Source organism: Xenopus tropicalis, chromosome 8, assembly GCF_000004195.4.
Source record: "Xenopus tropicalis strain Nigerian chromosome 8, UCB_Xtro_10.0, whole genome shotgun sequence".
NCBI lineage: Eukaryota > Metazoa > Chordata > Amphibia > Anura > Pipidae > Xenopus > Xenopus tropicalis.
Window position 1 is genome coordinate 87,482,003 of NC_030684.2, and position 11,675 is coordinate 87,493,677.

At 38.2% G+C, this 11,675-nt stretch overlaps 1 protein-coding gene across 2 annotated transcripts in view; it reads left to right on the forward strand.

The window, feature by feature from the left end:
• slc24a4 (solute carrier family 24 member 4) overlaps positions 1-6,332 on the forward strand; it is a 108,307-nt gene extending 101,975 nt beyond the window's left edge. For both annotated transcript variants that reach the window (XM_002933226.5, XM_031891465.1), the window contains exon 17: positions 2,446-6,332. In XM_002933226.5, the coding sequence (XP_002933272.2) occupies positions 2,446-2,598 (153 nt within the window). In that variant the 3' untranslated portion in view covers positions 2,599-6,332. The remainder of the gene's footprint in view (positions 1-2,445) is intronic.
• Positions 6,333-11,675: the final 5,343 nt, after the last annotated feature.

Genomic DNA, 11,675 nt, shown 5'->3' on the forward strand with positions numbered 1-11,675 from the left:
GATGCCACATACACCCAGCATCCATATTACAATATCTTACATTCAATAAAATAGCAAATACTTTGTAATGTGTACCTTTGCCTAGCACATTCCATGGTGAGATGGTATGTGCATTAAAGATGTGAAAAGAATCCACCAGAGCTCTCTGGTGGATTCCTTTCACATTTTGATCCATTATTTTGTAAGTGGTGACCCCAAACCACTGTACAGAGAGCTATTATACAACACTTAACTGCAGTAGTCCCTGTGGATATTTTTGGACTGTTATGTGCATTCAAGGTTGGTAGTGCAGGACACTCTGCATACAATAAACCCTGAGATTTTATGGAAGGCCTTTATAGGTTTAATATGTTACAGTGTTCAGGTGGGACATTGGAGATGCAGAGAACAGACTGTAGGAGCAGGGATGTGTCTGTGCACCAATAGAAATCAGGCTAATTTGATTGACAATTCCTAGCATGTACCCTTAAATCTCTTTTAAGTAGGAGTAATCTTTAAAAAGTTTATGGCTACAATTGCTGTATTTCATATACTGAACTTACTGTATCAGCTCAGAGGTTCAGAAACCCTATAATATTAATGATCCATGCTTTTGGCTGTTTGCAAGCTAGTGGCCCAGAACAGGCTCATTGCTCTCTGAGCTGCTGCTGAAAAGTTAAGCCTAGGGGTCATCAAGAATTATATAAAGTATTTATTTGTTCTCATTAAAACTGAGTATCAATAAGACTGGCACACAGATCTCTTCTGTGAGTGGAAACTGCAAAACATTGTTTGAAACGTAGCCTAAGCTAATGGGAAATTCTAGCTTGTGTGGTGACTGTGACCCATGAGGAGTATTGAGAACAGCAGGAAAGACAGAGAAGGTCTTTTCTACAGCACTATCAGGCCTTTTGTTTCATTAATATCATTATCAGTATGTAAATAATGTACTCACATTGGTTTTTTTTTTGGTTTTTTTTTAAATATGTTTAGACTTATTTTTAAAATCAAGAACAAAATCTGTGCAGAGCAAACATTATCTGGACAAAACATTGTAGGGGTAATTAAGCACAAGTGTGGTTGCTGTTGCCGGCCCTGGCCTCCCCCACCTCCAAAGGTGGTGCTAGATTCATGATTTCCACAGCGACCTGCGCCAATTAAACACTGTAGTTATGTCCAAAACTGCACTTTTCACACTACAGATCAGTGACCAAAGATGACTTGTATGCATCCAACCCTCTGTAAAGCATTGTAAATATTTAATAAGACTAATAAGGTGGATACCCAACCACACATCATCCCTAAAATCAACATCATAGACAGAAAGCCAAAATTGTGGCAAACAAGTCCCAAATGACAGCTGCCAAACAAACAGAAAACAGGGGAATTTCAAGTCCAGAGCCACTGGTTAATGACTGTTTACACAGATGTTATTACCAGCTAACCCAAACATCCAATCATCCAGCCAACTGGTCTTTATTCTTTTGAATTATTTAGCTTTTTGTTCAGCAGCTCTCCAGTTTGGAATTCAGTATCTAATCAGATTGCTAGAGCCTAATTAACCCTAGTAACCAGGCAGTGGTTTCAGTGACAGACTCAAAGATGAATAGAAGAGGGTGTGACTAGAAAGACAGTTAACAAAAAAGTAACAAAAACAATAACATTGTAACTTTGTAGAGCAGTTGTTTTTTGACTATGGGGTCTGTTTGTTACAGAAAGACTACTAGTTTATATAAACAAAGCTTCTGAGTAGCCATGGGGGCAGCCATTCAAGCTGGAACAAAGGAGAACAGGCACAGGTTACATAGCAGATAACAGATAAGCTCTGTGGAATACAATGGTGTTTTATTGGTTATCTGCTATGTAACCTGTGCATTCTTCTTTGAAAGACCGCCCTCTACTAAGCAATAACAACCAAAAAGCATTTTTGTATTTTTTTTTTATTTATATTATTTATATAGAGTAAGTGAAGTTAATTTTGCTCAACTAACAATATAGAAAATAATTTGGAGTTATTTCTTAGGGTGACAGGTCCCCTTTAAGCACAGTTAAAGCACAGAGATTCGGCATGTTCCCTGTTATATCACGCTGGGAGGTGTGAGATCACACTCAGCCCATGACTCTAGGTTCTGCATGTAATTTTATATTGTATAAATTGTAGGAACATTACATTGTATGCAGAATAGTATTCTAATATTTAAAATGTAAATAAGAACATTTATTATGTATTAACATTTTATAAACAAATGTATTAATAGATAGTTATTAATCAATAGACCAATAAATGAATTAGAATGTAAGCGACATATTAGTTTATATTAAATAATTTTTTATTAAATGCACAGCAAAGGTTAGATTAGAATAAGATGTATAACAGTAATATTTGCCAGTTGTTCATGTTGTGCCTAAACAAACTCTGTAGCTGTGTGATTAGAGACAAACCTACCTTGTGTTTTATTCCTGCAGGTGGGCGGTATCTATGTAAATAAGTGGAAACTTGACAAGAAATTTGGCTTCTATGTGCTCTTCCTTTACGCCATCTTCCTGTGTTTCTCCGTTTTGATAGAGTACAATGTTTTCACTTTTGTCAACTTGCCAACGTGCCGTGATGACTTTTGATGCCAGCAAACGTACAGGCCAAAGCTACAAGAGATTCACTTTTTTTTGACACAAGATATAAAACATCGGGGGGGATTTCTGTCGCCTTTCTGCAAATTTGATGGGAAGCCTGAGATCTCTTCCTGCTACACCTGGATTGGTCTGTTCCACAAGAATGTAAAGGAAAAGTAACCCCTTTAGTGCAACAGGGCCATCACACATTTAAATGGCCCTTAAAGTACTGTCAGGGTTAAAGTCTTCCGAAGAAGCGGAATCCAAACATGCTGCTCTTTTTTTTTACAAGAATCAAGTCTTTTATTGATGGGTGCATTTTCTTACTGCTTGTTATGAAGACATTAAAATAATGCACCCTCTTCTTTGGGTGTATAGCAATGGAATGTTAACTTTTTTGAGGGTATTTAAGAATACTGCATATGCTGCACATGAGAACAAACAAAGGAAGTACTCTTCATGTTTACCTACTGGGAGTAATATACCTTTGGATATTTTTAAAACAATTGGCTGTGTGTAGTTTGCACGCAAAGGGACAATGATGGAGGCTTCACATCTGCCCCAAAACCTTTCCCTGCATTGCATTTTTGTACTATCTTAAACTAGTAATGCAAAGTCGATGTCCATTCAGGATTCAGCCAGAGTTGGATTTCTGTTTTTAAATCAAGTGATCCTGGAGATAAAAAATATACACATAATATTGTCCTTACTGACCTCTTAATTAACATTTATTAACCTCAGAGGAACTAATGATTCCATTTATTCATGTTTAAAACACAAAGCACATTTTTAATAACAAATTCAACCCACTGGGTGGTATCCTAATGGATTTAATATTATAGATTTATTTGTAATTGTGTTTGCAAGATATTTATTTGATAAAGAGTAAATCTAAAGATATTTAATATTTATATGCACAACATGGACAGAAACACATCTAAGCACTGAAATGAGAAAAGACTGCATGTTATTTTGTTTGTTTATAACTTTTGGTACTAATTGCTAATTCCTCACGCCAAACACCGTCATACTCTACAAAGCAACTTAAAGTAGAATGAAACTTTTGTATAAGTTGAATTATAGGCATAGTAAAGATTATTGATAGGCTGTTCATGCTACATTAAGCGTTGAAATCAGTAAAAGGCAGATCCTTTCCAATAGCTGCACCATTTACAAAACCCTGAGCACACCAGGTACCCAGGTATAGGAAGCCTCATCTAAAATAGGCAACATCTCCCCAACCACTGATGTCAGATATATTCAGGTCTGAAACTTTCACATATACATTAATTTTTGTGCACTAATAACTGAACCATACCCCATTGCTTTATTGTACAAAGCTCTGAAGGCACAGCCTGGGTGGAATCTTATTACTGGTGTGAGGTTAATTTCTGACATATACTATGAATATGGGAGCAATCACAGATAAGCTGCAAATGATATGAGAATATAAAAATGGAACTTATAAAAAACATTCAAAATAAAATAAAGGCAAGTTGCAGACAATGAGTACAAGAGGAACACCAGACACCCAAGCATGATATTATATTAATGCATGTGCTGCCTGCAATTTGATATAGTCTGCTCATATTTCAAAGAGCCGCCTGTAACAATGACACTTTGTAATACTGTTTGTATCTACTTCATCACTGGCTGCCTTCCCATGATTCAAGTCTTTTTATAGAAGAAAAATGTACAGTTTATTTATACTAGGGTTTTTCTTTTCATGTGATCCTAAAGGGCCACTCACACAACAAAAGGAAAAAGAGCTTGTATTTTTTTACTCTTGTACTTATTAACAAGGTCCACTATATAAACTGGGGGCAGACAGGGCCACTTTAATAAATGGGCAAAAGGCCATTAGGACTGGGGGCTACCGTGAGACCTTTGTCTGCTTTAGCTTTACATGGCAGACCTCTCATTTTAATCAGCTGTCTATGCCTAAACATAAGCATATATTTTTATTGAGGGGTCTTTCTAATAACAAGTTGAAGAGGTTTTTTCTGTGATGCCCCATGTAAAGGTGGGCTGTAAGATTCTGCTCATTTGTTTTCCATCAAGGAGCACAGAAGAAAGAGATCCATGGGTTGTTTTTTTATTGCTTCCCTTCAAGTTCACCTTCTTTTGCATACCTCCCAACTGTCCCGATTTTCGCAGGACAGTCTCTCTTTTACCAGCTCAGCCCGTAGTGCCCGATTCTTACTGAAAAGGCCCTCGTTTCCCTTTGTTCTCCTGCACTGAACACTTAAAAAGATACAAACTTAATTAAAAAGTAACTTTTGGCAGAAAGCCCAGAAATCTTAACAAGCTGTACCTGCACTGAGATACAATTGTAACTAATAAGCTAAACATGTCTCTTGGGGGACTTGCAGCTTAAATGGTAATTTCACCTGCATTAGCAAAACTGTAATAACCCTAAAACCCCCAGAAATGTGTTCAAACTTTAAATAGCCTGCCAAATTTAGTAAAATGGAGTGATATTTAGGGGGCGTTGTCAAAAAAATTTCACCATGATATGTGCGCCATTCCTTTTTGTCCCTTTTTCCGTTTTTTAAATGTTGGGAGGTATGCTTTAGTGTAGTGCCACCAAAAATGTCTTGGGACAGCTGCAGGGACCCACCAATGAGATCTTTGCCCTGGGCCTTCTGGTTCCATAAAATGACCATGGGTGCAGGAGAGGCAGATGGAGCCTCTAACTGCCTGAAAATCATGCATACTGTACTTAGTCTGTACTTTTAAATTTGCAATAGTTAAATATTTTAATTCAAAATACCTATACTTTTATTTTGTAGTTTTTTTCTGTCCCCAGGTGTCAGGTGAGTGGCTTTGTTTGGGCAGGAGACAAAAGATGCCTGCATGCGTAACTGTTAACAAAAACATTGCAGTAAATACCTGCACTTTATTTTTTATAGCATTTTCCTTGTACAGTGTCATTGGTCAGAGGGTTCTAAACCATCGGGTACTAAGTAACGTGCTATGCATGCAGGAATATACCAGAATATTGCTTTATGTACATATAATTTGGGTGACTTTTGTTCTTCATAGCACACAATTTCTAAATAGCAGTTTAAACCAGAATATAGAAAACATATATCTTTAAAAAAAAATCATCACATTATCTGAAAGAGATATTTGCAGCATTTACTATTACTGTATATGTCTTCACAACTAGGATAAACTCAGCATTAAGGGACAAATACAATTTTCTTGAGCCAAGGGTAATGTAATAATAAGTACAATAGTTGCAACAGGTCTGGTGTCCAATCAGCAGTTAGCTTAAAATCTGCTGCTTGAAAGCAAATATCTGATTGGCTGCTGTGGTTAAGAGACCTGGTACAAACTTTGCATGCTATTATATTACCCCACAAACCCAGTACATATTGTGCTGGGTACACAACAGAAAACCAGACTGAGCTGACTTGATGGCAGCAATTGCTTTCTGTCAAATCAGTTTTGGGAGTTTATGCAATTTATTTTCAAGTTAAAGAGAATCTAGTGTTTTACCTATAGTTTCCCTATAAGTGCAGCCAGCTTTGCCAACAGACCTTGGAAGCTAAGCTGGGGCATGTGGGTTTAAAGCAATATCAAGCCTTCAAGTAACCAAGTGGGACATGAGTGACATGACAGCAGGTTATCAAATGTACAATACAAGGATATGTATTCATTCCTGACTTGAATGTGGCTCTGTTTCCAGCTCCTGCATCTCTGATGTATGACTAAACATAAAATCTCTACTGCCTGTGTCTGTGTGAACTTTATTTATTTTGGAACTCCAAGTCAGCTTTTAATACACATCAATAACCACCAAGTAAAACAAGGATGCAATAAAATCTATTGTAAGGTACGTAATCCTTTTGCTGTTTCAGTACTAAAAACCCCAGCACACAAGACTGAAATAAGAAGATCCAAAAAGTAAAGGTGGCCATACACGTGGCGATCTGACGATGTTTCGTACGACCATCGATCGCACGAAACATCGTAAGATCCGCCACACACCATTCAGGGCTGAATCGGCAGGTAAGGAGGTAGAAACAATAGGATTTCTACCTCCTTCTGCCGATTCAGCTCTGAAGGGAGAATTTTGGTCAGGCGCCTTCTATGGCGCCCAATCAAAATTTTCAAACTGGTCCGATCGGCGAGTTGTCCGATATCAGCAGCTTCCTGCGATATCGGTCGACTCGCCGACATGCCATACACGCACCGATTATCGTACGAAACGAGGTTTCGTACGATAATATCGGTGCGTGTATGGCCACCTTAAGTCCACTCAATACATACATCGAGGAAGATTTATCAGCATTCAGATTTTAGTGGTTTCAGAGTTTTTTGAAACTACAAATAAACTCATTTCCACTAAAACCAAGAAGGTCTAGTCATGTAATACAAGATCTGAATGAAAAAACATGAACGAAATAAAATGCATAACGAAAACAAAAATTGTACAAATTTTCATGCAAAAAACAGCTCACACTGACTTCTACAGCTTTTAGATGGCGTATTTTTACATTTGTATTTTTGTGATTTTGACACATAATAAATGGTAAAAACTTGCTAAAATAAAAAGCCACCCATAGGGGCAGAATTAATAAAAACTCACTTTCGATTCATTCCTATGGGATTTTTAGAAGTGTGTTTATCAAATGGTGAGTTCTAACTTTCACACGTTGATAAATTCGCTTCTAGAAATTCTAGAGGAATGAATAGAATGTGAGTTTTTAGGTATTAAGCTGTAAACTCACATTTTGATAAATCTGCCCCAAAGGGGCTGATTCATCAAAGTACGAGTTCGAATCCCGAAATGGGTAAAATTCAGATTATTCGATAATTTCTGATGATAGCAAATATCACGAAAATGCTTATGAAAAAAAACATACTAGTCACGATAATATCGTATTGGTGATCAGAAAGTCACAAAATGTTCGTATCCGAACAATCGTAAACGGTGGGAAAACTTTTCTGACTTTGATCCTTCTGTGCATGTTTTTGGAAGCCTCCCATAGGACTCAATGGCACTCTGCAGTTCCAACCTGGCCCAAGGAAAGCCTCCCATAGGGCTCAATGGCACTCTGCAGCTCCAACCTGGCCCAAGGAAAGTCTCCCATAGATCTCAATGGCACTCTGCAGCTCCAACCTGGCCCAAGGAAAGTCTCCCATAGATCTCAATGGCACTCTGCAGCTCCAACCCGGCCCAAGGAAAGTCTCCCATAGATCTCAATGGCACTCTGCAGCTCCAACCTGGCCCAAGGAAAGTCACGATACCGAAGCTTGAATGAATCCAAAACTTTCGTACTCGGTGCAACAATACGATTTGTCACACAAAATGTTGCGCTTTTTGACGCAAAGTTTGAAAAAGTCACGCAAATTAACGAAAAAGTCACAAATAATACGCACAGTATGAAAATACGATTTTTTTTTTATTCAGAAGCGATCGTACTTTTATAAATGGGCCCATAAGAGTCTAACAGAGGCAATGCCACTAATTACTATTAAAGTGTATGTAAACGATTGACCAATAGGAAATCAGATATGACAAATAAAGCTGAAAAAGAAATAAATCAGTCTCAAAGCTATAACTTTAAAACATTACCTCACAAAGAAATAAAGTAGATACCATATTTGACTTACAGGAAATACTTCTTTCTTCCACTCAGGCCAGTTACACATGAAAGACTAAGGTAAGTATATATTAACACTAAAGACAAACAACCCCAGTGATGTTACTCACAGCAACTAATCAGCAATTAGCTCTAGCCAGTGACGTGTGTCTCCAACGTTAGTAAATACACACGTATCATTCACTGTAGCCCTATTTGATACAGAAAGTCCCAGAAAGTAAATCAAATACCATTACTTCTACACTGGGGCCCAATACCATCACCTTGCGAATCCCTCTGATGTGCCCAACCCTGCCTCAAGTTGCCCAAGCTTGGCCTCATCAGAAGTAAGCTTCATAGGCTTTACCTTAGCTCATAATGTGGTGGTATTAGTCAGCTTGCAACCAGACAGGGGGTAAATTAGGATTCACCCTAAGATTTCATTCTAACTAGCCTTCAAGCTAACCCTCCCCCTCCCCCCACACACACACACAAGTTTAGGAATATGCTTGCAGATTTAGCAGTACTGAAAAGCTCTCCGGTTTCCATTTATGGAAGGACTACATATTGTTTCATTTGGAGAATGGATTGTGGTTGCAGTGCATCAGAAAGAAATCTGCACAGCATGCTGCAGACTAAAATAGAAATAAACTTTGAAGCAGAGAGGAGGTAAAGAATTGTCCATGCACGAATTTATAGTTGACTGCAGTGGGCAAGCATTATGCCCTACAGTGCCAGATGGGAAATATGTTAAAGAGTGTGTAACTTTATAACATATAGAACAGTTCTTCAGAATCCCTCTGGCTCATATCAAGACCACATTTAGACACATTCTGCTTCTGGTATGTGGCATCTTCCCTGGACCTCCCCCATTGCCATTGTATTTGTGCATATTGACACATATTCATAAGACCTGTACAGTTTAATCCACCAGTCAGACTTAAACCCATTGGCAGAGTAATACAAACAAAGCTAAATACTCTGCATGTTAGTCTGGCAGCCCAGAGGCAGTGATTTCCTTACCCTATAAGGGATAGCATCCCTCAACACTCCAGCTCTTAGAGAACTTGTATGTAACGTCGTTGCCATATACCTAACAACAAGTCATGCCTACTCTGCCAGAGACATAATAACAGTAGTGGCTTTTGGGGGGGGGGGGGGTGCTGGAGTCCAGCCTTAAAGTGCAGTGTCAAAACATGTTTGTGTAACAGGACATGCCTCTAAAAAGATTACACTATGGGCTCCATCTGGTACCCTGTTATAACACTGCTGGTGCATGGTAAGGAGTGGCCTTTATTTAAATCAACCCTGGTAGAGGGATCCCGCTGGGGGTCATTTACAAAATGACAAAAAAGGAGTTTGGAAAACCTGTGTTTAGCAACCCCTTTATAACATGAAATAGCTAAAGGACCAATAATAAATAATAATAATTCTGTCTTGATTTTCCACCAAATATGTATATTCAACCACAGTTTGCAAATAACCCCTTTTTACCCCATTCTGGTGATTATTTTACAGTGGTGCAAGCACTGGTGCAAAAAAATGCAATAGAAAGGTGACCACTGCAAATGTATATTTTTGTAATAAATTTAGTAAATTTCTTGTTTAAACAGTAGTAGAACAGAGCCACCAAATTGGTTAAGTATTCATAAGTCAACTTCTTAAAATCACAGGGTCCTTTTTCATCAGCAGCAGAACAGTCACACTTTCCCTTTAATAATGTTTTATATTTTCATTTTCAGTATAAGTCAGAAGACTATAAATATTGGCGGTTTCTAAAACCAAAATAGACTATGAGCCGGAAATGGCTTAATGTGGTTTAAAAGCCAGCCCTGTGAACTTTGCATTTTATAGAAGGTGTGTATCTACCTGATAGGGTATGTGTGGTTATCCCAATGTTGGAGCTGCTTTGCACAGCATTCAAAAGTGGGGTGGACAAATGATATGTAGGTATATTTTATTTATACAGCTCAACTCATTTGTATGTAGAATTGTAAATAAAAATAATACATAAATAGAACAGAGAGGAGACAATAAAATAATAGAATATAAATAAATATGTAACACAGTACCACTTAAGAGAGATTTAAGAGTTAAGAGGAAGGAGGTCCTTGCCTTGTAGAGCTTGCAATCTAAATTGGTTAATAACTTACAGACATAAATGAGAGGGTGATAGGTTCTGCACTTTATAGTGGTTGTGGTATTACTGCCTAAAGCTGGGCATACACACACTGATATTGTTCCATACAATTTTCGGACCTCGCATGGGCTTCAAATGATTGTACCATGGCAATAATTTTCATAACATGGCGATCGATTGTTAAGTTAGAAATTTTTTCCCAGATAAGGATAAAATCTGTGCATGTATTGTGTATCTGACAATATCCTGGGACCTACAATGCATTTTCAGGAAGTCACTTTTGTATGATTTGTGTCTGCCAACTATTTCATGTTCAGAACATTCTCCAATTTGTTATTTTTAGGGCTTTATCCTGCAATTTCAGTCTGAATGTTAGTTTAGATTGTTGCATTAAAACCTAAGATCGATATCCAAATGTTCATTGGAAGAAGAGTGAAATCTGAACACATATGGCCACCTTAAAGCTGGCCATACACGTGGCGATCTGACAATGTTTTGTGCGACCATTGGTCGCACAAAACATTGTCAGATCCGCCACACACCATTCAGGGCTGAATCGGCAGGTAAGGAGGTAGAAACAATAGGATTTCTACCTCCTTCTGCCGATTCAGCGCTGAAGGGAGATTTTGGTCAGGCGCCTTCTATGGCGCCCGATCAAAATTTTCAAACTGGTCCGATCGGCGAGTCGGCCGATATCAGCAGCTTCCTGCGATGTCATAACATATGTAAGTATTATGTAATTGGCTTGAAGTAGGTAAACTCCAAGGAATTTATATAGTGGTGCATTTGTATGACCCTGACTAGACGCCTGCTTTGTAACCTTCTGTGGTTGTTGGCCAGGCAACAGAATCATGTAAATATTCATCTCTACTTGTGACTACCAGCTTTATTTACATGCACGGGGGTCACAGTGAGTGCCAGTGTGTGTGTGTTTTAAGGTGGCCAGAACTTATATATAATACAGGAAACCAAAGGCTTCAACCTGTTTGGCAGATGGCTAAATTCACAGGATAATGCAAGCCTGATGGAAACACATTTCCCAGCAAGTCTAGGGGGCTGATTTACTAACCCACGAATCCGACCCGAATTGGAAAAGTTCCGACTTGAAAACGAACATTTTGCGACTTTTTCGTAAGTTTTGCGATTTTTTCGGATTCTTTACGAATTTTTCGTTACCAATACGATTTTTGCGTAAAAACGCGAGTTTTTCGTATCCATTACGAAAGTAAGTTTTAACGCTACGAAAAAAGCGCAACTTTTTGCGCAAGTTTTAACGCTACGAAAAATCGCCAGATTTTACGCAACTTTCGTAATGGCTACGAAAAACTCGCGTTTTTACGCAAAAATCGTAT